The 24655-nt window shown below is 51.8% G+C and overlaps 1 protein-coding gene across 1 annotated transcript in view; it reads right to left on the bottom strand.

Annotated features, from left to right (window-relative positions):
- Window positions 1–24010, bottom strand: part of RAD54L (RAD54 like) — a 28567-nt gene extending 4557 nt beyond the window's left edge. The window contains exons 1-15 of the mRNA XM_075935909.2: window positions 23906–24010; window positions 23729–23815; window positions 21022–21141; window positions 19891–19951; window positions 17853–17988; window positions 15789–15858; window positions 12082–12370; window positions 11385–11509; window positions 9775–9925; window positions 6145–6271; window positions 3533–3607; window positions 2918–3048; window positions 1634–1744; window positions 1131–1254; window positions 27–105 (exon numbers count right to left, since the gene is read on the bottom strand). Of these exons, the coding sequence (XP_075792024.2) occupies window positions 27–105; window positions 1131–1254; window positions 1634–1744; window positions 2918–3048; window positions 3533–3607; window positions 6145–6271; window positions 9775–9925; window positions 11385–11509; window positions 12082–12370; window positions 15789–15858; window positions 17853–17988; window positions 19891–19951; window positions 21022–21141; window positions 23729–23815; window positions 23906–23908 (1689 nt within the window). The 5' untranslated portion in view covers window positions 23909–24010. The remainder of the gene's footprint in view (window positions 1–26; window positions 106–1130; window positions 1255–1633; window positions 1745–2917; window positions 3049–3532; window positions 3608–6144; window positions 6272–9774; window positions 9926–11384; window positions 11510–12081; window positions 12371–15788; window positions 15859–17852; window positions 17989–19890; window positions 19952–21021; window positions 21142–23728; window positions 23816–23905) is intronic.
- Between the last annotated feature and the right edge of the window lie 645 nt (window positions 24011–24655).

Genomic DNA, 24655 nt, shown 5'->3' with positions numbered 1-24655 from the left:
AGACGGGTCCGGGGAGCGCTGCTTACCGACAGGCTGTTAAACCGCTCGACGATCTTCGCTCTCTTTTTAATGGACATGGTGCCATCCAGTCGGACATATAAATACCTGGCCCAGGACAACACAATGGTGAATGGGATCAGATCACCACAGCCTTTTCGTTGCCTGGTTTTACAGCCATCAGAGCCCAGAAACAGTTCTGCCATTGGCCCTGTGCCAGGCTCTAGGCGCCTATAGAAACGGACAGGGCTGTTCTGCTGGCTCCCAATGGAAGCCAGACCGGAGGGGTCACGTTTGAGCCATTCTCAGGGCCTCCCCCGAGGCGAGAGGTCAGAAGAGGAGGTCCTGCAGGGAGGAACCTCAAGGACAGGCCCCCGAGGCGAAGGCTTGTGTGGCAAGGATAGGCCTGCTATAATTACATAAGACCAGGGGTGGACAAGAGACTACCAGCGGGTCGGATCCGGCCCGCCCAGCCACCGGATCCGGCCCGCGGCTGACGCGCTGGGCCCCTGAAGCCACTTTAAACGTGGCTGCTGTATTCTGGGAGCGAGGCTTTGCGCTCTGTCCTGCCCCTTAGCAAAATCTCTCAGCTCCCATTGGCCAGTTTCCAACCAATAGCAGCGGAGATATTTCGCTGGAGGCAGGGGCAGCCAATGAAGCCTCCTCCGCCCTCCCTCCCCCTGCCCGGAGCCAGTTCCTGCAGGGCTGCTGGCTGGGAGCTGCTTAGGTAAGGGCCTCCCAGCCAGCCTGCCTCTGGCACCCCCCCGCGTAGCTGTGTGCTGCCTGGCTAGTAGACACACTGACGCAGGGTGAGCGTGTCAACCAGCCAGGCAGTTCGCAGCTACGAACTGATACTCCTAATAATAATAAAACTGACCTAATTAGAAAATACCAGACATTTTATCTGTCCAGTATTTTCTCAATTTGTTTCCCGGACAGAACCCTCAAATACTGGACTGTCTGGTTCAAAACCGGACACCTGGCGACCCTAAAGCTCCTTTCTGCACCCAACCCATGTCCCAGCCGCCCAACCCCCGCGGTAGAAATGGGGCCCTTGACCACGTGCCAAAATCTTGGAGTGGCCCCGCCCATTAAAAAGTATCGTCCACCCCTGCCTAAGACCCACGACAGACCTGCGGGTCCTGCAGAGCTTCTCAAAGAGGTCCAGCGTTTGGGTGTAATTGGAGACCAGGACGACCTTGTCATTGCTGGTGCTCCTTGTCACAGCCAGGATATAATCCAACACCAGCATCTTTCCTGGCACAAACAGCAAGTCAGACAGCGTTAAAACACCCCGCTGCTACTGCGTAGGGAGGCAGCACGATCCAGTGGACAGGGAGGAGACCTGGGCTCCATTCCTAGCTTTGCCTCTGAGTCACTTAATCGTTCCGTGCCTCAGTTTCCCCGAGGAGTGGGGACAATGTTCACCCACTTCTGTAAAATGTTTTGAGATCGGCAGGGGAAGTGACCAATAACTGGGCTGGGGTGCAGACACGCAGCGCTGTGCAGGAAACCTGCCTCCCCCTACGAGCTCACCCCAAAGCAGGGAAACCGAGTCAAAGTCCACACACCCTGTCGCAGGCAGCCACCCTCTCCCACGCCGTCACTTCCCACCGCGGCGGTACCGTGCCGTTACCTGACAGCTGGGGCTCCAGGGACTTGGGACTGTAGCCAGCAGGGAACAAGTCCAAGGCTCCGGCAAACCCTTCCTCCTCCTCCACACACTTCTCGTAGATCAGGGCAGGGTCTGAAGAACAAACCAAACCAGGAAACCACTGTGGCCTTGTGAAGTTTGCAGAGCCGCACGGGGGGCAGCCACGCCCCCAAGGGAGTGCTACCCGGGCTGGACTTCCACCATCCCGCCTGCTGGCGCACTGAGTACGTAGCCCCTCTGCTCCAAACTCTTTCCCCCATCCCAGCCCTTAGCTACTGAGCTGGGGGCGGGGGAAGAGGCAGGAAAAAAAGGCCCCTTCTGGCCGGGGGGAGCGTTGGGGGCACAGAAAATGCCCCGGTGGCTGGGGGGGCCTCCAGTCTTAAGCCCTACCTCACCACCCAACCCTCACTCCCACACATCCCCCACCTCCAGCATCCGCCCCACACTCCCAGAACCCTTCCCTGAGTCCGACCCTGCCCCCATCGCCAGCCCCCTGCCCCCGCTTCACAGTTTTTGTTTCAACACATTAGTATTTTGCTACAACAACATGTTTAGCCAAAATGTAGTTGTCTTATTTGGGCTCGTTTAGCCTGCAGAAGAGAAGAGGGAGGGAGGATTTCGTGGCAGCCTTCAGCTTCCTGCAGGGGGGTTCCAAGAGGCTGGAGAGAGGCTGTTCTCAGTGGGAGCAGGTGGCAGAACAAGGAGCAATGGGCTCAAGTTGCAGGGGGGAGGTCTAGGTGGGATCTTAGGGAAAACGATTTCCCGAGGCAGGTGGGGAAGCGCTGGGCTGGGTTCCCTAGGGAGGGGTGGAATCTCCATCCCTAGAGGTTTTGAGCCCTGGCTGGGCTGATGGAGTCGGGGTTGGTCCTGCTTTGGGCAGGGGGCTGGACTCGATGACGCCTGAGGTCTCTTCCAGTCCTGGGACTGATCCTATGGAAACATTCCCAGCCAGCGCTACGGCTGGGTGTATTTATGTGAAGCAATGTTGCCCTCTAATGGCTGGACCTCTCAGTTCTCTTAGCCACAGGAAATCTCCTTTGGGTCAAGAGACAGTGGCCTGTCTTGCCAGGCAGGAGGGTCACAGGTTCCAGCCCTCCAGATGTGGGGCTAATTTAGGCAGGGAGCGGATGGCCAGACGACAGCCAATGGGGTCATTAGATGACAGGCTCTTTGGAGCAGACAGGTTGGCTGACAGGACTGGTGACGCTCCTGCCTCCAATGCGCCGCAGGCACGACCAGGATGGCACGGAATCACCCCTCACTCACGGTTACAGAGCTTCTTCAGGGACGTGATGGAGGAGAGAGACGACACGCTGATCTTCCCCTCCTTCAGCTCTTCGGCCGGCTTCGCTTGCTTCAGGAAGTGCTTGTACAGCTCAGCCTGCAGAGGTGTCAGCCTGAAACAGAAAAAGGACTTAGCACAGGGTGGTAACTTTACAGCTGCGGGCAGATCTGCAAGCCAGTCTCAGTCCTCTTCCTCCATCTCAGCTGGAGATTTTCTGGGCCACAAAAACACATCCCTCACTGGCAGAGCCTTAGTCCTCCACAGATTCCTTCACAAACAATGTTCTTTAATCGTTTCCATCCATGTGCAATTTTTCCCCCACCTATGTGCAGAATTAATTTTGTTCTGTGCACCCAGGCATGTGTGAATGTGCACCACCATGAGAAACACAAACCTAGCTGTAGGTGCGCTGCTAATCACCGGGGCAGCACTGGACTCTCTCCTGAACAACTGAACAAGCACACAGCTTACAGGGAACACTGGTCATGAGACGCCACTACAACCCAAGACCCTAAAATCCAAACTATTCCTTGAGAGTTTGGCCTTGACTTTTGTTCTTTCTTTTCTGTCCCTGACTTGGGTAGACTGTCCCGTACCTGCAGCAAACCACCTGCTCGATTTTCACAGGTAGGTATTTGGACAGGATATCTGAAGTTCTCCTGATCAAACATCTGCAAGGAAGGAAACAGGGATTAGAAACACAGGTGACATGGAAATCAAAAAGCCAGCGGCGGAGTAACATGGCTGTGTAATAAGGATGTCAAAGGTTAATTTAACTGGTAGGGGATAGAGCAGCTCTCTGCCTTCTCCTGGGTGGGGGGCTGCTCCAGCCCCATGGGACCCACAGGTTACACGCTGGCTCCCTGGAGCGGGGGCTGCCAGCCCCCTGCCAGTCCTACTCTCGGGGAGCATGCAGGGCTTGCAACCACTGTGATTTTTAGCAGTTACACGGTTACATTTGAAACTGCATTTTTACATCCCTACAGCGTAAGTCCCTATAGAATCTATGCCCAAACTAAGCAACTGCCTTGCCTGCTAACTTGCTAGGTGTGATCAGCTGGGGGTATCCTTGGTCCCTATATACACAAGTCGCGAGCTTTCGTGGGCAAGTCCCACTTCCTCAGATGAGTCATCTGAAGAAGTGGGTTGTACCCACGAACGCTCGCGACACTCTATATATTTGTTAGTCTCTAAAGTGCCATAGGACCACTTGTTTTTTCTCCCCAGAGTTGCTGATGCCTGGGTGTCCACATCCTGGGGGACAGGGCAGGAATTCCCTAAGCAATGGAGGCTGAACAGAGTCCAGAGCTGCAGTGTCAAATCCCCTGCACCATGAACCAAAGCAGAGGCCCAGCAGGTTCAGGAGGAGTACCTTCTACCCCTCCGGCACGCACGTGTCACAGTCTCTTTACCACCAGGCTGCATCAAGGTCATGGCCGATTTTGCAGAGCGGGCGTTCAACGTGGAATTCAATTTACCGTGACTATGAACTGCTCTATGGTATTTGCAATGGTTGCAAAAGCTTAGATAGAACCAAGCCTCCAGCAAGACTGTGAATGCAAAGCAGACTCTAGGGAAGGCGCTGCGGCTGTCAATCAGTAACCTGTCAAAGATTTCGTTAGCGTGGTTACTTACAGTTCATAATCAGAAAAGTAACGGGGTAAAAAAGAAAAAAAAATTACACCATCTTAGAGTGTGGCCTAGTGGGCAGAGTACTGATGGGGACTCAGGAGTCCTGGATTCTATTACGAACTCTGCTACTGGCCTGCTGGGTGACCTGGCACAAATTATTCTCCTTCTCTGTGCCTCAGTTTCCCCATCTGTACAATGAGGACAGTGCTACCAATCTCCTTTGTAAAATGCTTTGAGATCAACTGATGAAATATGGCTGATAAGGACTAGGTATTAAAATACTCCTCGGGCTGCAACTTTTTACCCAACTGGCACAAACATGGGTTATTCCTCTTAGCCCCACAGAACCACCATAGCCATGAGCTGAGTTCTGTTTGCCTCATGTGTCATCATCAGAGTTGACAGTTGTCTTAATTGTCCAATCTTTAGCATCAGGCCGATAAAAGAAAAACAGCAGGATGCTAAGGCACCAAGTGGCATATGAAACGTGGGACAATTAGAAAAATCTTCATATGACTTGTAATCTGAATGAACTGGAGTTAGTGGGAGCCAGGAGTGTCAGTCTGACAGTCCCGTTGCACAGTATAACTGCACATTGGAAGAGTTTAGCAAAAAGAGAAAACAGGATTCTGGGAGGCATTAACAGGTGTGTTGTGAGCAAGACACGAGAAGTCATTCTTCCGCTCTACTCTGCACTGATCAGTCCCCAACTGGAGTACTGCATCCAGTTCTGGGCGCCACATTTCAGGAAAGATATGGAGACACTGGAGAAGGTCCAAAGAAGAGCAACAAACATGATTAAAGGTCTGCAGAACATGACCTGTGAGTTAAGACTGAAAGAACTGGGTTTTTTTAATTTGGAAAAGAGACGACCGAGAGGGGACATGACAGCAGTTTTCAAGTACCTAAAAGGGTGTTACAAGGAGGAAGGAGAAAAATTATTCTCCTTAACCTCTGATGATTGGACAAGAAGCAATGGGCTCAAATTGCAGCAAGGGAGGTTTAGGTTGGGCATTAGGAAAAACTTCTTAACTGTCAGGATGGTTAAACACTGGAATAAATTGCCTAGGAAGGTTGTGGAATCTCCATCTCTGGAGATGTTTAAGAGCAGTTAAGACAGACATCTATCAGGGATGGTCTAGATTAGTGTTTCCCAATTGGTGCTCGGCGGAGCGAAGCAAAAGTAAGGGTTCCACAAGGCGCCAGCACTCCTAGGCCCTTCTTAAAAAGACAAAGCTTTTTTGCGCCGGGACTCTTCCCCGTCCCTCTCAAATCGCGCTGGGGGCCTTTTTTTTTTTTTAGGCAACCCTAGGGGTTCCATGGCCAAATGAAATCGATAAACACTGGTCTAGATGGCGCTTGTTCCTTCTGTGAGGGCAGAGGACTTGATGGCCTCTCAAGGTCCCTTCCAGTTCTAGTGTTCTATGATTAAGTATATCGTTAGGTTTCAGCGTTACTAGGGATTTACTGGCACGTCAGTTATCAACGCGTAAAACTCACAACAGAACTTTTCCTGACACCGTATCGGGGGAGGGGGCTAGGCTTCGCTTTCAGGGGAGAAAAAGTCCGAACTCACCTGTTCACGACACTGATCAGCTCTTTAAGTCGCTCCTCCCCTTTGTGTCTCTCCCCTTCACTTGCATCTGCATCCCTGCCTTTTAGGATCGGGATTTCAAAATGCTTCTTAAACTCCTGCGCTGTCCCTGTCCCAAAGAGAGGGGAAAGGACAAATGTGACAACAGCGTCTTGTCTCCCGCATGTGGGCCTTGGACAGAAAGGTGGATTTCCCCTCTGCCCCTTGCACTGCCACAAGGCTTTGGGTCCTGGATGGAAACACTGGATCCCTAGTTTCGCAAGCGTCACCCTGTTTGCCTCAGCAGCAATGATTCAAGCAGTGCGGGAGAATGTGAGCAACACAACTCCACAACATTTACAAAGCATACTGAACGCTAAACCCCCCCAACCGCTTATTATTATACCTGGGGAAACCAAGGCATGAAGAGGTTACACGAACTGCTGAAGATACAGCTCAACTGACCATACTGCCTCCCTGTAATAAGTTCTCAAGCCAATTCCAAACTCATGGGCTATGTCTAGACTGCAAGCCTCTTTCGAAAGAGAGCGTCTAGACGGCACGCGGAACTTTCAAAAAAGCGGCTTGCTTTTTCGAAAGAAAGCACCCAGTGAGTCTGGATGCTCTCTTTCGAAGAAGCCCTATTTACATTCAAGAACGCCTTCTTTCGAAAGAGGCTCTTTCGAAAGAAGGCGTTCTTCCTCGTGCAATGAGGTTTACCGCCGTCGAAAGAAAAGCCGCGTTCTTTCGATTTAATTTCAAAAGAACGCGGCTGCAGTCTAGACGCAGGTGAAGTTTTTTCGAAAAAAGGCTACTTTTCCCGAAAAAACCCCTGAGTCTGGACACAGCCATGGAGACAAAGAGGAGGAAATACAATCCCATCCCACCCTCCCTCTGATGAAATTCCGAGGGCAGAATCAGACACGGCCCACACCTGCTCTCGGACTGGTGAGAGAGTTCTGTGCGCCCGGTAGGGATCCATTTAATGCCCCCTCATTAGGGTTCACCACAAAGAGATCAGAGGCCTTGGAATAACAGCAAAAGCTGAACTAGTTTATTTATCCTTGCTGTTGGACAGAGCTACAAGTACAGCCATACTGAGTCAGACCAACGATCCATCTAGCCCAGTATCTTGTCTGGTGACAGTGGCCAATACCAGATGCCCCAGAGAGAGGGAACACAACAGGTAATCCTTACGTGATCCCTCCCCTGTCACCCACCTCCAGAGAAACAGAGGCTAGAGACACCATTCCTACCCATTCTGGCTAATAGCCATTGATGGACCTAACCTCCATGAATCTATCTAGCTCTTTTTGAACCCTGTTAAAGTCCTAGCCTTCACCACATCCTCTGCAAGGAGTTCCACAAGTTGACTGAGCACTGAGTGAAGAAAAATGTCCTTTTGTTTGTTTTAAACCTGCTACCTATTAACTTCATTTGGGGACCCCTAGTTCTTATAGTGTGGGAATAAGTAAGTAACGTTTCCTTATTCACTTTTTCCACACCAGTCATGATTTTATAGACCTCTGTCATATCCCCCCTTAATCTTCTCTTTTCTCAGATGAAAAGTCCCAGTCTTTTTAATCTCTCTTCATATGGGACCTGTTCCAAACCCCTCATCATTTTTGTTGCCCTCTGAACCTTTTCCAATGCCGGTATATCTTTTTTGAGGTGAGGCAACCACATCAGTAGGCAGTATTCAAGATGTGGGCGTACCATGGTTTTATACAGAGGCAGTAAGATATTTTCTGTCTTATTCTCTAACCCTTTTTAAATAATTCCCAACATTCTGTTTGCTTTTCCACTGCTGCTGCACACGGAGTGGATGTTTTCAGAGAACTCTCCACAATAACTCCACGATCTCTCTCTTGAGTAGTTGTAGCCAAATTAGCCCCCATCATACTGTACGTATAGTTGGGGTCATTTTTTCCAATGGGCATTACTTTACATTTATCCACATTCAATTTCATTTGCCATTTTGTTGCTCAATCACTGAGTTTGATGAGATTTGAAGCTCTTCACTTTGAAGTTCTTCCTGGGATAAGTTTTGGCCTTCCTAACAGACAGCGTCAGAGCCAATCCGAACCTCTTGAGGCAGCAAAGAACATAACACTCCAACAGATTAGTTATACGCTGTGCTCTTCAAATAAACTCAATCACAGACTACAAGGGCAGCGAATGCAAGACAGAACCCAGACACAAAATCTTGTAATCTGCACATGGCAGCCAGAAGAATTCAATCCTCCAGCAAGGAGGAAATAGAAACGATCAAACCGTGCCTCTGTTTCCAAAGCTTTTCTCCTTCCCCCCCTCTAAGGATGTATGGGGGAGGAGGCTAGGCTTAGCTTTCAGGGGTCAACATGTCAGAACTCACCTGTTCACAATGCCAATTGGCTCTAAGTCGCTCTTCCCCTTTATATAAATGGGGTGACAAGGTGAAACCCAAAATCACAGGCTTCCTCATCTTTGAAGGAAACAATCCCAAATCAAAACCTGGGACATCACCAACACAGGACTAATAAATCAGGAGGAAGGGTGGTCTTGTTAAGGCAGTATGCAGGGACTTCAGATTGGGGTTCAGTTCCCCGCTCTGACACAGACTCCCTGTGTGACCCAGGGCAAGTCCCTTCATCTCTCTTTGCCTCAGTCCCCATCTGTGAAATGGGAGAAATGCTCCTTCATCTGCCTACTCTATTTAGCTCGTAAGTTCTTTCTTACCACGAATTGTGCAGTGTGTAACACAAAAAGGGGCCCCAGGCTGGTTGGGAATACAGGAACGATAAATAAAGATAATGGCCAGATTCACGTTTGAACTTTGCAGTGCAGGCTAGGGATGTTAAATGTGGATTAATCAACTAATCGAGTAGTCAACAGAATTTCCAATGACTACTCAATTAGTCGATGGGGAGGGGGTGCTCGCTGTCCTGCTACCACCCGCAGCTCTTGTACATTTCAAAGAGAGAGGCGCCGCAGTAAGGATGCTTCTGCCTCCCCTGTTCCCCTGCAGAGATGGTACTGGGGCTCCCTCCCTCTCCCCGCCCCCCCACTTCCACTCTCTGATAGAGGCAGCAAGGTGGGCGTGGCTACTCAATTATCCCATCAGCTTATGCTTATCAGGTAGTCGACTAGTAGCTTACATCCCTAGTTCAGGCCCATCACAACGACTGGTCCTGCTGACTTCTCCAGCACAGGGAGGTGGGGGTGGCCCTGCCAGTCAGGTCACCCTGCCTTTTGAGTCACCGCTTAAGCTGAGAAAAGATGACTGGGGGGCGGGGGCAGGGATCTGAGAAGAGTCTTCCAGCATGCTAAGGGTTGTTATAATGAGGACAATGATCATGTCCACTGAGGGCAGGCCAAGAGGCAAAGGGCTTCCTCTGTAGCAGGAGAGATAGTAGGAAAAACTTTCTAGCAGCAGTTAAGTTCTGCAATAAGGTCCCAAGGAAGGTTGTGGATTCCCCTCCGTGAGGGTGTTTTAAGAGCAGGTTGGACAAACACCCGACGGGGCTGGGCTAGGGTTACTTCACCCTGCCTCAGCATGTGGGGCTGGACTCGATGACCTCTCGCGGTCCCTCCCAGCCCTACACTTCGAGGGTTCTATCCGCTGCACGGGGTTAACGCTCTCCCGCGCCTTACCGAGGATACCCGAGTTAACGAAGTGCACCAGGCTGAAGTATTCCAGCAGGTCGTTCTGGATCGGGGTCCCGGAGATGAGAACTCGCCGAGGGGTGTTCAAGCTGTTCAGAGCCTGGTAGGTTTGATTTTCTGAGTTCTTTAGCCTGTGGCCCTAAAAAGGAAAAAGAAAGTGAACAGGGAACTCTGTGGCTCTCGGTGGGAGAGCAGGTCTGAGTGCGCTCTCAGCGGGGATTTATTTTAACGGGACATTTCTCGGGACAGGACTGTCCGTTCTGGACACGTACAGAGGTCCTGCTCTATGACTAGTGCTACCCCTGGGTACTAGCCTCATCATCATCATCATCAGGGCTTGCCAAGCAGCGGCGAGTCCTGCTCTCCAGCCGCGCGGTTTTGCGCGGTTCTGGGCTCTGCGCATGCGCAGATCACTCTGCGCTGGCTCTTCTGGGTTGTAATCTACTCGCCACATTATTTGTCGAGCCCTGATTATTATTATTATATGGCCCAAATCAAGCAAACATTTCCTTTCCTAAAATGGGAACAATAGACTATCCCCTGCCTCCAAGTGGGAACTGAGATGGTTATTGTAATGCTGCAAAATCTGGGATGAAAGACAAGGTGCCCAGATACCAGGGGGAGGGGCTCAGTATAAATACCTACACAGATAACCGTGCGCTTCGTTGGCAGTCTGCATTACAGCGGATACAGAATCTAGCCACCGAGCGTTACCAGCGTTCAATGAAGCTGCTCTAAGGGAGGCAGAGGATGCGCGAAGAGCACGGGCAGGGTGCTGTACAACTTCTCACGGGGCTGGACACAAGGGCTCCCTTTGCTTGGAAACGAGGCTCTAGCCCAAACGGCAGCTGGCCACCGACACAGCATTGCAGAGCAAAAAGGGGAAAGGTCTGCATGGAACTACATTTTACTGGCGGGACCGGAGCTCCCGACAGTCCAGGCCTAGCAGAGCGGACTCCGGCACCCGGGGAGTACGGCCTCCTTAGCTAGGATCGCTCACCTTGCCCAGTTCTGCCTTCGCCCCGGTACTGCCAGACCCTCCCAGCAGTGCGGGGAAAGCACTTAGGGGCTCCCCTTCAGGCAAGGATTCGCACGTACAGCCCCGTGGATCCGGCCCCTCCTGCTAGCCCGGCGCTCAGGAAAGTGGGCCCTTCACGCACACAAGAATCCAATGCTCTGTTGGTCCTGCTCTAACGTCCATGGATGTCAATGGCCATTGGAGCGGGCCCTTTGCTCCCTAACCTGTTCTGAGCTGTCCTCAGTATAGCAGGTGGGGAAACGCAGATCCAGCCTGAGGATTGTAGGCAACCTCCGGGGAGGCAGCGTGATCCGGCGGTCAGAGCAAAGGACTGGGCGCCGGGAGACCTGACTTGCAGCGCGAGGCTGGGTAAGTCATTTAGCCAACTTGTAACTCGGCTTCCCACAGTGCTATGGACCATACAGCCCCTGGGGATCTCTGGCTGAACGGGGCCTGGGCGCAAGCAGCCAAGAGCATTTCAAAGACAGGGAGGCCAATGTGGCCAGGCCTGATCTTTCTCCATGTGAAAGCAGAACAGGCTCTGCAGGGACCCCGGAAGCCCCTGCCGCCTTCTCTGTACCTCGTCACAGATGACCAGCCCGACGCTCCCCTTCCGCAGGACCTCGGCGTGAAGGCGGAACGTCTCGTAGGAAATGATCAGGATAGGGGAAGGCACTCGCAAGCCGCGCTGGTTCATAAAGCCGGCTATGGGAAGGAAGAGGAAGACGTGAGGGGCACAGTATTTGAAAGCCAGGCAGAAAACAGCTGAGCCTGATCCTTTGTCCTCTGAAGTCCAGGGGAGGCGTTCCAGGTATTCCAACTGCTTTTGAGCAGGCCCTACACAAACCCCCACTTTGAACTTCCCCCTTCAGCACTCAGACACTTCTCTCATGTCCCTGGGCGCCCCTCCCTACTGGCCTTTTGCTTCCTCCCATCACATCTTTTCTGCTCCCTTCCCTTTATCTCCCACTCACCACCCCTACGGTCCCTCCCTCAGCCTCCCATCTCCTGCCCTGGCTTCTGTCTAGCCCGGGAAGGCTCAAAATGAATCCAACACACCACGTGAATCCCACTGGGAGTTTGCACCAGGAGAGCAGCCACTGAATGAGGACAGAGGTGCACGGACCGGAGCCCAATCCACATAAGCCAATGAGCGGACTCCCAATGAGTTCAGTGGGCTTTGAATCGGACCCTAGATCTTTACACCAGCTGTTGAAATCTCTCTTCCTTCGGCTGGAAGATCTCGTACAGGCCTAGAGACAGACAAGCCCTCGCACCTAGTTTACGGTCGATCTCGTCTTTGGAGCCTCCGTCGATGGCCAGCGGATGGATCCTTCCTCCCAGCCACTTGCCGACTTCGTTGTACCAGTTTTTCACCAGGCTGGACGGAGAGACCACCATGGCCTTGTCGATTTCAGGCTTGCAGTCGGGGCTCTGCCGCAGCAACGTCCACATCAGAGTGATGCACTGGAGGGTCTTGCCCAGCCCCATCTCGTCAGCCATGATGCAGCCGTGGCTCCCGGGGATCCGCCGGCTCGTGACGCATTCCCAGAGAAACTTTACCCCCTGCGCAAAAAGCTGATGAGAACAGACGGGCGAGCGCAGCACGACCGCCGCGCGCAGTAACGCAGCTGCACTGCATTGGGGGAGGGAAGCGATCACACGCAGTCGCTCATTCACCCGCCAAGGAATACCACGCGCTACATTAACGATGCAGAGGAAGCATGAGCGCTAGGGCTGAACGATGAGCGCTAGGGCTGAAATGCGGCCACCTCTGGAGTGGAACTATACAACAGCTGAACAAGGCACAACAATGTTCCACCCAGTGTGAGACCGGAAGTGAAGTGTCCAACTGAAATCACGGGAGAGATATTAGACAGGCCGAATCTGACTGCTCAGAGGTGCATGAGGAATACCGACGATGGTAAGATAGAGATTGACCTGGACAATGAGGCTCCATTTCCCCCAGAGAAAGGGCCATGGTATCTTACTGACACGCGAAAGCTTGACAGACACGCAGCTGGAGCCAAGCACCGTCTGGCTGACACACCTCACTGGTCCAGCATTGACTCAGAGGGTACGTCTAAACTACATGCCTCCGTCGACGGAGGCATGTAGATTAGCCAGATCGGCAGAGGGAAATGAAGCCGCGATTAAAATAATCGCGGCTTCATTTAAATTTAAATGGCTGCCCCGCTCTGCCGATCAGCTGTTTGTCGGCAGATCGGGGCAGTCTGGATGTGCCGCGTCGACAAAGAAGCCTTTCTTGATCGGCACAGGTAAACCTGGTTTCACGAGGCATACCTGTGCCGATCAAGAAAGGCTTCTTTGTCGGCGCGTCGCGTCCAGACTGCCCCGATCTGCCGACAAACAGCTGATCGGCAGAGCGGGGCAGCCATTTAAATTTAAATGAAGCCGCGATTATTTTAATCGCGGCTTCATTTCCCTCTGCCGATCTGGCTAATCTACATGCCTCCGTCGACGGAGGCATGTAGTCTAGACACACCCAGAGAGGACAACACACATTACTGAACTGCCTAGCCCAACCCCCGCAGCTCCTGCTGGTCTCGCGGCCGGGCATACAGCCACCGTGACCCTGCTTAGCTTGGAAGAGCTCACAGCCAGCCTCTTGTTATCCCAGTCAACTGCTGATCATGTCCTGTGTTCATTTGGAAACTCAACGGCATATTACGCACCTAGCCTGTTGCATGGGGGGGCTTATTTGAAGCACATTACCTCTGGGGTTTGCTGGTTCTGGGTAGGAGGTGTTTTTCACTGGAAGGCACACTCACAGCTACCCTTGCTGACTCAGGAGCCAAACGTATTACTGACAGCGGACATTTCGCAACAGAGATTTCAGAGCAAAGCTTTGCAGATGGGCTGGGGGGCCAATGACCCACTGAAAAATCAGTTGGGGGGGGGAGCACACACAAGTGAGAAGCAAAAATACCTCTCATTGAAGTGGCCCCCGACGGAGAAGGAGAAAGGCCCTCCCCACATTCCCCTTGCACACCAGGGTCTAGGGGGGCCCAGGTTAGTAGATTCTGTGTGCTCTAGCCCTGCGGTGGGGCAGTGGGGTGGGGGGAGGACTGGAGTGCCAGTGTGGGGTCCCTAATGCTGGGGGGAGCTCTGAGCCTCTGGGGCTGGATCCAAGCAAGCCAGGGCTACATCCGGCCCCCATGCCTGAGGTTCCCCACTCCGATTTACAGCTAGCGTCAAACCAGTTAACATGCAATGGCAAAAGGCCTGGAGGTGTGGTTCTGTCCTGAACAGGGACTATACATATGGCATCGAGGGCTTTGTAAACCAAGCTCGGCTCTTCCTGCCTGGGACACTACGCCATTCACACAAACCCTACCTCAGTGTGTTCCTGGAGAACATCTCTGTATGCGTCAAGGCAGGGCCGGCCCTACTGTGAGGTGAACTGAGGCGGCCGCCTCAGGTGCCAGACTGTGGGGGGCGCCACTAGAACCCCGAGTATAGAAATTGTGTCTGCTGCTGGTGCCTATGTCGGTAGCAGAGCGGTAGCAGGAGAGGAGTAGGACAGGAAGAAGGCAGAATGGAGACCTTGCAAAGTTTTGGCCCACGCGAGGGGGCATGGGGGCGTCATTTGAGTTCCCCGCCTCAGGTGCCAAAATGTTGCAGGCCGGCCCTGCTTCAAGGCAAACAGAGCTTGGAACTTAAGACACCGCAGGGCTTAACTCGAAACAAGCTCTGCAAATGGAGCTACGTCGCTTATTTCGAAATAGGGAGCGTTTACGCAGCACGTATTTCGAACTAGCGCACTCTTCCTCCGCCTTCCCTTACTCCTCGTGCAAGGAGGGTTACAGGAGTCAGAGTACGAAGTCCTCCAGCTTGACGGTATTCCGATATTATTTCAAAATATCTGCCTGCTGTGTAGACGCAGACCAAGTTACTTCGAAATGACGCTAGTTATTGTTTTGAAATAATGTTGCTGTGTAGACGTCCCCCAAGGCTCCAGGAGCTTTAGTTGATGCTCTACCCCAGCGGTTCCCTGCCTTTTCCAGATGGGGACCCATTTTGACAATTCAGCAAGACTTGGTGACCCAAGGCAATTCAAAAACAGGGGCGGGGGGCAGAGCCACCCGGGGAAGACACTTGGCGACCCATATTTGGGTCCTGGGAAACCCTGTTCTACACTGAGCTCCTTGTGGGATCTGGCCGTTCCTTAAAGTTCTACTGATGCTACACGAGCCGGCGCAGAATCCGGTTCATTCCCCAACAGCTATGATGGTTCTGCAGGGCAATACCGAAGTAATGAAAACATCAGTTGCTAAAGCGAGCAGATCTGACACCAGGAGCTGACCCTGGAGTGAAATGACGTTGTTTTTAGGCAACTTTTCGGGTGTAACAGATAAATGGGGGGAATGTCACCATCAGGAAGCAGACAGATTCAGATTTTTTTTTTAAGGCCAGAAGCGTACATGCCAGAGATTCAGCCAAGTGATTTCTGCACAGTGCTGGCCAGAAAGTCAAACGAACTCCCTAACTTGTGGGTGAGCGAGAACGTATCTTGACTAAAAGACAAATCGATGCTGGGCAAGTCTAATCTAAACACATCAGATGTGCGTATAGCAGGCCCGAACGCCAGCTAATATGAATTATTACTTGGAAATCACAAACCTAAATTGATCTCCTATAGTGATCTACCATAATACCAGTTTTAACACCCAGATGACCTTAAACCTGTCTGTTTCATACAGGGCCCATCACTATTACACCTCAGCACCAGTATATGGGGAATGAAATGGGCCACGACCGAGGAACAATCTCTCTGATGGAATAGGTCTTTGGCGTATTTAAAGATGATCTTAAATCCATTACTGTAGTTAGAAACAGACCCTCCTCATGAAGGTCCTGTGTAGCCTTGTACATCCCCCGCCTGCCTAGAATTCTCTGCAAAGCTTAAGCCCGTGGGGTGGGAATTAAGGACAGGTCGAAAGGACTTTCCCACGAAACTCACTTCTCTCTGATGGGGCCGTAAAACGCGGCTGAGAACAGGGTCCACCACAACATGGACAGGCACTTTGTCCCTGCAGGAGGCAAACGAGAAAGGAGAGAGAATAGAATGAATGCCCTGGTCCAGTTAGTTTTTGGGGGGGTTTTTTTTGGCTCACTGCTGTTGTGAGGACTCTGTCAGGGAGGCAGCTGCCAGCAATCCTATCTGCTCTGCAAAATAAACTTAAAAAACAACAAATAGTCTGGTCGCACTTTAAAGACTAACAAAACATGGAGATGGGATCATGAGTGTTCGTGGGCTCTTTAAAGTGGTACCAGAGTATTTGTTGTTTAAGTTTATCCTGTACAGACTAAGTCGGCCACCCCACTAATGCCCTGCAAAAATCAGCCACGTTAGGAACTTGGTTAAACGTAGCTGCCCCTGACAGTCAATCACCACAGTTCCACAGTGCAATGTAGGTGGCACCATGTTATAACTGTGTCCCTGACTGCAAAGGAGGAACACAATTCAGAGACTCCCACATCCACCAGCACACACAAATGTGTGGGGACCAGGTCAGGCGGCAGCCACATTGTGACTAGGCGCTGTGACTTGAGTATTTCTGTAACAGTGCTAACCAGAAATATCCTGTAACTCCGAGATGAAGGCCACAGGACACAACTCTCCTCGTTACTTGTTACCATGGGATTTGAGCACCTCACAAATCCTTACTACAGGTTATCCTCACAACACCTCCATGAGACAGAGTAATGCTATCATTCCCATTGTACAGAGGGGCTAAGTGACTTGCCCAAGGTCATAAAAGCAGTTTGTGGCACCACAGGAACTTAATCAGGGTTTCCCCAGTGGTAGGCTAGTGCCTTAACCACTGGACCATCTGTGACGGACCAGGCCGGTCTGGGCACAGCTGAGGGTGTCCGCTCAGGGCGAATTGCTCAAATTCAGGGCTCCTTACAGCCCCAGACTGGTGACCTTTCCAAACAGGCCACATACCAGTCCCACAGAGCGCTTCAGCAGCCTGCCTGAAGCCTCACGAGCAAAACCCCTCCGACACCCCAGCAATATCCGTGCCCCAGATGACCCCGGGCCTCATACACAGGTGGGGGGTCTTAGCACCCAATCCCACCTACCCCAAACAAGTTCTGTCCGGTTCCAAGAAACCAGCCACAGATCCCTGGTCAATTTACCCTCCGGATCTTACCCACAAATCACGCTGGGCCAATCCTTTAGCATCTAACATCTAAAGATTCATTGCTAACGGAAAAAAAGTGTGTCCTTGGCCCACTGAGAGCCATTGTCCCACAGGGCCTCGCTAATTAGCATGTCCATAGGCCAGGCTCTGCCCAATGCTCAACCACATGCAGAGAAATATTCAGTATCCACACAGATTACAGATTCCTAACTATACACACAGACATTATACCATCACATGACTAGCGTACATAGGATTAGCAGACAGTGAGCTTCTATTCAACATCCCACATGGCCCCTTTTATAGCATTTTTGGGGCCAACACCCCCACCTATGAGTGCAGCAGTGATCTGGCTGCTTCCCTCAAATTCAGTAACGTGACACCATCCTACCACTCTGACATACAGTTATGGGAAATGAAGCAATGACTAACAAAAATAAACTCATCCCTGCAATGGAAGCATCAGTGATCACACTAGGCAAGGTTGCCTGATGGTTCCCATTCTAATCCTGTTTGCAGTCCATCATTTTTGTTGGCTTGTACCTCAACAGTGGCATACCTTGACCGAGCATGTGCAGCTGACATTCTCTTAATAGCTCCTCTGTAGGGATAAGGCCCTCTTAGGAATGGACTGATGTGTAAAATGGACATTGGGCTTATCCATGAGTCCATCCCCTGGCTAAACACCACTAATGATCCACGGCAGATGTGTTCTTTCCTTGCTATTGCTACGAGCCAGAGACACTCCAAAGCCACAGGGCTCGGAACCAAACCAAAACTCCAAAGTGCTGATCCAAATTTGGATCAGGGCCTTTTGGGAATGGAAGTCTAGATTATGAGCTTGGAGCTACGGTACCCGCTTTGTGGTCACTTACTTGTCTATTTTCAACTGGTCGTGCGCACTCAGCGGCGGGGGCTCATAAAGAACAAGAGCCCCTTCTTCAAAAGGATCATGGAGCGCATTCCTGACTCCTGTCCGTTTGAGGCCCAGGGCCCTCAAGCCCAGCGACCCTGAAACCGATCACAAGCAGGAATCAAAGGACTCCCAGAGAAAAGGGAGTCATGCAAAGGGCTGAGAGGGAAGGCAGATACTCCTGTCCTTCACTGCACCCACACAGAAGCAGCAGTAATCTGTGTGTGGATTATGGGGAGCACTGGGAGAGCACGTACAAAGTCACAACCCAACTCTCTGCACGCTGGGTAACACTGCCCGAGCTGGCTGTGGGGGTGCTGGCTACGTCCCTTGTCAGTGCTGCAAATGCATTTAATTTTCTATAGGCACTTCCACAGCATTGAGTGAAGGTGTCCCATGGTGCCTCCAGGCCATAACCAAGTCTTGTATAAGGACAAGCAGGAGCAAAGCAGGCCCACCCATGCGGGGCAGGGGGAGAAGGACAAAGGGGGCAGCTGACAGTTGCGACGCAGAAGAGCTCGGGGCTCCCGGCTTTAAATCGCCATCAGATCACTTTGGGGCACACTCTGGGCAGCTCTCAGAGCTGGCTGGTGGAGGGGGATCTAAATGCAGGTTAGCTTCCGGTTAAGAATAAAATGAGCGAGATTGAATCTGGCATTTTCTTAGTGTAGTTTCTTTTCTTTACACAGCTACACCAGTCATGGAACAGAGGAGGGCACAAACAGCACATGGGCAAACCCCTCCCTCAGAAATCTTTGCCCAAACAGCAACGCCTGGTTCCCAAGAAAAAATTCTGCTCCACAGATCGACTCTAGTTAGGGAGATTAAAATGGAGCATAATCTGCTGCTGCTTGCAACAGCTCCTCCCAAAGAATATTCACCACAAAACAACAATTCAGCTTTTCTTAAAAAACAGTATGTTGCTTGCATACTAAGAAAAGATAACTACGTGGAACAATGCCATCTAGCAATTCCACCATAAAAATATGCTCTGCAGTCTTGGACCATGATACAATGAAGGCTAAATTGCAATGTCCTTTCAAACCTACTTTTTCAGCTGCTAACAACTTCATTTCTATTCTTGGTCTCAGTCCAAATGTGGCCTTTTTTTAAAATGGTGTTTGAGCAAAAATGGGAGACCTATTTTTGGATCAATGGGGGAAAATTGTCCCATTTGTTTCAATCAGAAAATCTGTGATCCAAATACACCTGAATCTCTGTAATCTGGGTGTTCGTGATTCAGGAACACCAGGGCTTGGACCTTGGCGGGGGGAGGAGGAAGTGGCTTTGCGCACTATTGCTCCTCTTTCCTCCTAGCTGGGGGAACTGCAGCACAGAGAAGCATTGGTCTGGAGGCTTTTCCCCGACACTCCCATAGCAGGGAGGGATGGGGGGGGAGGAGGAGGAGGGGAAGGGGAGGGAGTGCCTGGGAGCGGCAGGGGGACACAGAGCCACATGTGCCCTGGGAGTGGGGTGCCAGGTAAGCACCCCATCCCCCTCACACCCTGACTCCACAGCCCCATCTCTCCTTCCCTCCCAAGCCTCACACCAGAGCCCTCCATGGTCCAAAATCTTCCTTAATCCGGCATATCCTATTTCCCAGGGTTGCTGGATAAAAGAGGTTCAAGTGTATTTAAGCTTGTTAAAAAGATCATCTTGAGACTTCAAGTATCAAACCAAGTATAAAGAAAACTGGCACACATGTATTGGTTTCACACACCTTGATCCTCCTGTTAGTGATACTAGGAGTATTATTTAGACTATAACCTCTTTGGGCACTTGGTAAAATGTGCACCAGTCAGAATCCAGAATCCAGCCCTGAAATGCAGGATTATCCAAACTGAATGCTAGTAAGAAACAAGACTGCTTCATTACCGTAGCTATATTTTTCTGTTCAATCTAACACATATATACAAAAGGAGGAAAATACCAAATCAAAATGTCATCTTTTTCACTGGAGAGAGACTTGATACAGATCTGTTAAAGACCCTTGATTTTACCTTGATAATTTGGAATGGGTACTTTGAAGGGTTTTGACAAAATGCTGCGGATAAATGCCTCCTAGGAACGGAGAAAGAAAAACAGACATTACAGTTGTTTGCTATCAGAGCCAGCTACAGAACAAAGAAGCCATTTGTTAAGGCCCTGGTCCTGCAAAGACAATTCACACTGGTGTTTTTAACCAAGATTTTTTTAAGCTATATTTAATGTGTTTTCCCACTGGACTCTCCAAAGCATGAAACTGACTAATACCGCTTGATCTGATTAGACACCTCAGAATCATATACATCTTGTTTAAATATGTTACCTGACTGCACCAGTGAATATGCTTCAGAAGGAAGTTATGTGTGACTTCATTCATGAATAAAGTGCCTAGCCCAGTTAGACCCTGAATTCAGGTGAGGGGGAGGGATAGCTCAGTGGTTTGAGCATTGGCCTGCTAAACCCAGGGTTGTGAACTCAATCCTTGAGGGGCCCATTAAAGGATCTGGGGCAAATATGTCAAGGATGGTACCTGGGTCTGCTTTGAGGGCAGGGGACTGGACTTGATGATCTTTCAGAGTCCCCTCCAGCTCTATGAGATGGTATATTTCCAGGGCTTGACAATTAGTGTAATCTACTTGCCCGTGGCGAGTAGATTACAAGCCGGCTCAGTGCATATGCAGCACGGTCTGTGCATGCACAGCATGCCGAACCGTGCGGCTGGTGAGCCCTGTATATCTCTCTATATTTATGATATTATTATTAGGTGCTACTATAATGTAAATAATGATGCAAAGGGAATGCTGACAGGTAGAATCAAACTTGGGACCTCTGGAGATTAATGCAGGAGCTAAAAGCCAGCTGGCTCTCAGCTAAGTCTGTAGAGTGGGCTCATTATTCTCTCTGCAAGTGTTGTAGGTGCCAGTAGGTAGGACAGTGCACCACACCCAGAAGATGTGTAGCTTACAAAAGCTCTCCTCCTGTGGCTTTCCCGTTCACTCCACGCAAGTTTTCCTAAGTGCCACATGTACAGATCACGCCCAAGGTGTATACCTAACAGTAGCATGCAAGCCCTTCTGATCTCAGGCAAACAGAGCACAACTACTCATTGTCACGTGCGACAACATGCCCTCAAGGGATCCACTCACATGTTTGCTGCTATCCAGGCAGTGTGGTCGATTGGTCAACTGGGCTAAAGGTTTCCGGAAAGGTGATCTGTAACATTCCCAGCTCTGGTTCTCACTGCCAGGTTTCCGCTTCTTCGGAGTCTAGGAAAGAGAAGGAGGACAGGCTGTCGGGGGTTCGGAGAGTTCAGCATAAGAGAAATGTATCACCGTCACGCTCTGTAAGCCTCTAAGCACGCAGACAGTGCAGCCAGCTGACTGAGTGAGTCTGAAAACGGAACATCATTACTTGTCATTGTAAGGACACTGCCAAGGTTGAGGGCCCCAAAATTGTACTTACCCAGAAGTGAATGTGATACTTTTCTAATTGTGAATATAACCATCAGCCCCCTCCCAAACTAATGCTGCCCACGCTGCTAAGACATGCAATATTTGGGTGCACCTACCAGAAACAGGGGTGGGCGAAAATGCATTGGGCCTGTTTTCAATTAGCAAACTTCTTTTGTGAAAAAAGTCAGCATCCCCATGCTGGCTAGCACACTGATTATAAATGTTTTTAGCATCCCCGCTGGCTCTAGGGATGTAAAAATCCCGTTTAATTCGCTAACTGGTTAAATATATTTAACCGAGTAACCTATTAAAGGGTGATGAGTGGGTGGTCTGGTCCAAACCGGCTGGAGAGGTCCCTCCACTCGCTGCTGGGGTGCAATGCAACCCTGCCCCCTCCACTACAGGCAGAGGCTGCTCCAGCACGGCCAGAGTTGTCCCTGTGACTGTGGAGCATCTGGGTTTGCCGCAGACAGAAGCTGCTCTGGACAAGACGCCAGAGCAGCCCCTGCCTGTGGTGGGCCCCCCGTGGGGTTGGCGCAGTCCCCTCCCCACCTGCTCCAGCCTCACCAGTTAACCTTAACCAGTAAGCCTCACCCTTCACAGCCATCATGTAAAACTGCAGCCCGGGGCCCTGAGCCCCACCAGTTGGGGCTGAAGTTGAAGCCTAAACATTTAAGCTGCACAATGCCCCCAGTAGCGAGGGGTTGCAGGCAATGACCCTGCTTGCTACCTCGTAAAGCCACCCCTGGCATTTACATGCAGAAAAACAGTTGAGGCACAGCTGGGCTGTGGCATTTTTAATGAAATGTTGGGAGGGCCTCTGATAGGAAAAGGTTGAGAATCTCTGCAACAGATGATCTAAACGGTCCCTTCTGGTTTAAAATCTGTGATTCTTTATTTCTGGCAGTTCCACCTCCCTCAACCACATCCACTGGTTTCCTGGACGGTGGAGGGTTTTGTCTATACCCAAGGAGAGAGAACACATACACTGACTATTCAGGTCTGGTCCAGAGCCAAACAGCCCCAAAGCCTCGTGCAGTCTAAACGTGAGTGGATCTAAACTTTGGATCTCACCCTGGATCTAGTGAATTCCACGGAACTTTTTAAATGCTCTCTCAAAATGACGATCACCTGCCAATGCCTAAATTCCCAGGGCTGGTGTGTCTAGAGCAGTGGTTCTTAACCTTACTGCAGCCTGCACCCCTTTGATTCTCAAAATATGTTCTCTGACCCCTTATTAAAAATCGTTGAAGTAGGTCAGTTCTTTAAACCTAAGATAGATCATAAAAATCTGGCATGTTTCGCACCCCCAGAAAGGGCATCTCACACCCTGCATGCACCCCAGGTTAAGAAACATTGGTCTAGAGCAACACCTGCCTAGATAACACCTGCTATCATGTGCTGAAAGTGTCCGTCTGCTATGTACATTGGACAAACGTCTCAAACACTTCGTCAAAGGATCAATGCCCACAAAACAGACATTAGACAGGATCACAAAGAAAAAACAGTTTCTTGCCATTTCAACCAGAAAGGACACTGTCTCAACGACCTAATTACATGCATCCTACTCCAGAAGACTTTCAAATCTGCACTTGAAAGGGAATCCTCTGAACTGTCATTCATGCTAAGATTCGACACTCTACGTGTCGGGCTCAACAAAGACACCAACTACCTTACCCATTACAGATAGCTTCCCCAATTATCACCTCTAATACCATTAACTCACAGACATTTACCTTCCTCCCCCTCACCCCCCCGTTCTGTTCTGAAATGTGATTTGTCCTTTTCATATGTGTTCACTTTTTTTTTTTAATTGTATCCTTTGGTATACATGGTTGTGACTATTTTCTTCCACTATTTGATCTGAGGAAGTGGGTCTGGCCCACGAAAGCTCATCATCTAATAAACCGTCTTGTTAGTCTTTAAAGTGCTACATAGTCCTGTATTTTGTTTTACCTGCCTAGATAACTGGGACTTAAGACCATGGTCTAAGTGCTGTGAGTCTCAGCCTCAGCCCGATTCCCGGTGGAGAGAAGTCCAAAATCACAGCTCTGCTGAGTGTGAAGTCCCTACCCTGCACTCTGCAGGCCAAGGCGTCACCAAAGGTGGTGGCTACTGAGCAAACCAGGCCTGTTCACGAGACAGGGCGCACGCGCCACGCGGTGCATTGGCCCCTGTGTGATCGCTCAGTGAGAAATCCAATCGGGCAAGCCATTCCTTCCGCACCCAAGAGGGAAAGCTGCAGGAAGGGTTTGGGGCAGGAAGGGCGGGTCCGATGCACTTCTCAGCCCAGCCACGGGAGGGCACGATCCTACAGCCCAGCCCAGGAGAGAGAGGGGCCGCCGCACAGGAAACAACCATCGCCCAGGCAGGTGACAGAGGGGCAGGGTGCAGGGCTCACCGCCTCGGGGTGCCAGTCCTCATCGTCCTCCGAGCCGTCGCCCCCCGGCTTCCTCTTGGCCAGCTGGCTGGGGGCCAGGCTCCTCCTCTGCAGGGTGGAAGGAGAGAGATGGCGATGAAGGAGGGCAGCAGCCTGGGGGGGCACCACTGATTGCGGGGGGGGGCAGACCCTTCTTACCATCTTCTCCCAGAGGGCGGCAGCACCATCCGCCCCAGCCCGGGGGGGGGAAGGCCAGGATCAGTGGGCGAGTTGGGGGCTGTATGGGAGGGGGGGGGCGAGGTTTGGGGGGAGGGGCTGCACGGGGCAGGCGGGGCTGTATGGGGGGGTCACCCCTGATTTGGGGGTTCAGCGAGGGCGGGAAGGAGGGGAGCAGCCCGGCGGGGGGAGGGGCTGTGGGGGGGCGGGGATCTAAGAGGGCCCGGCGGGGAGGGGTTGGGGGGGTCACGCGGGGGCCCGAGGGAGGGCTGTGGGCGGGCGGGGTCAGCGGGTCGGCAGGGGGCGGGGCTGTGGGGGGGTCACGCGGGGGATCAGCGGGGGCGGGGCCCTAGGGGGATCACGCGGGGGCCCGGGGGGATCAGTGGGGGGCGGGGCTGTGGGGGGGTCACGGGGAGATCGGGGGGGTTCTAGGGGGGCCGGGCGGGGAGGGGCTGGGGGGTCGGCAGAGGGCGGCGCTGCGGGGGGGTCCGGCGGGGGCTCGGGGGGGTCACGCGGGCGCTGCGGGGGGGTCCGGCGGGGCCCGTCCCCGGGGGCTCTGGGCGCGAGGGAAGGGGTGGGGCCTGGCGCCCGGGCTCCCCGCTCTATCCCGAGCGGCCCCGCTTCCCGCCAGGCGCGGCCAATCGAGCGCCGACACCAGCCGCCTCCCCCCATCGATCCGCTGCGGGATCCCGCCCCAGCCTGCCAGGGGGGGGGGGCAAATACAGACAGACC

This window comes from Pelodiscus sinensis, chromosome 9 (assembly GCF_052426305.1).
Source record: "Pelodiscus sinensis isolate ZL-2025 chromosome 9, ASM5242630v1, whole genome shotgun sequence".
Taxonomy (NCBI): domain Eukaryota; kingdom Metazoa; phylum Chordata; order Testudines; family Trionychidae; genus Pelodiscus; species Pelodiscus sinensis.
This window is presented reverse-complemented; position numbering and strand designations above follow the sequence as displayed.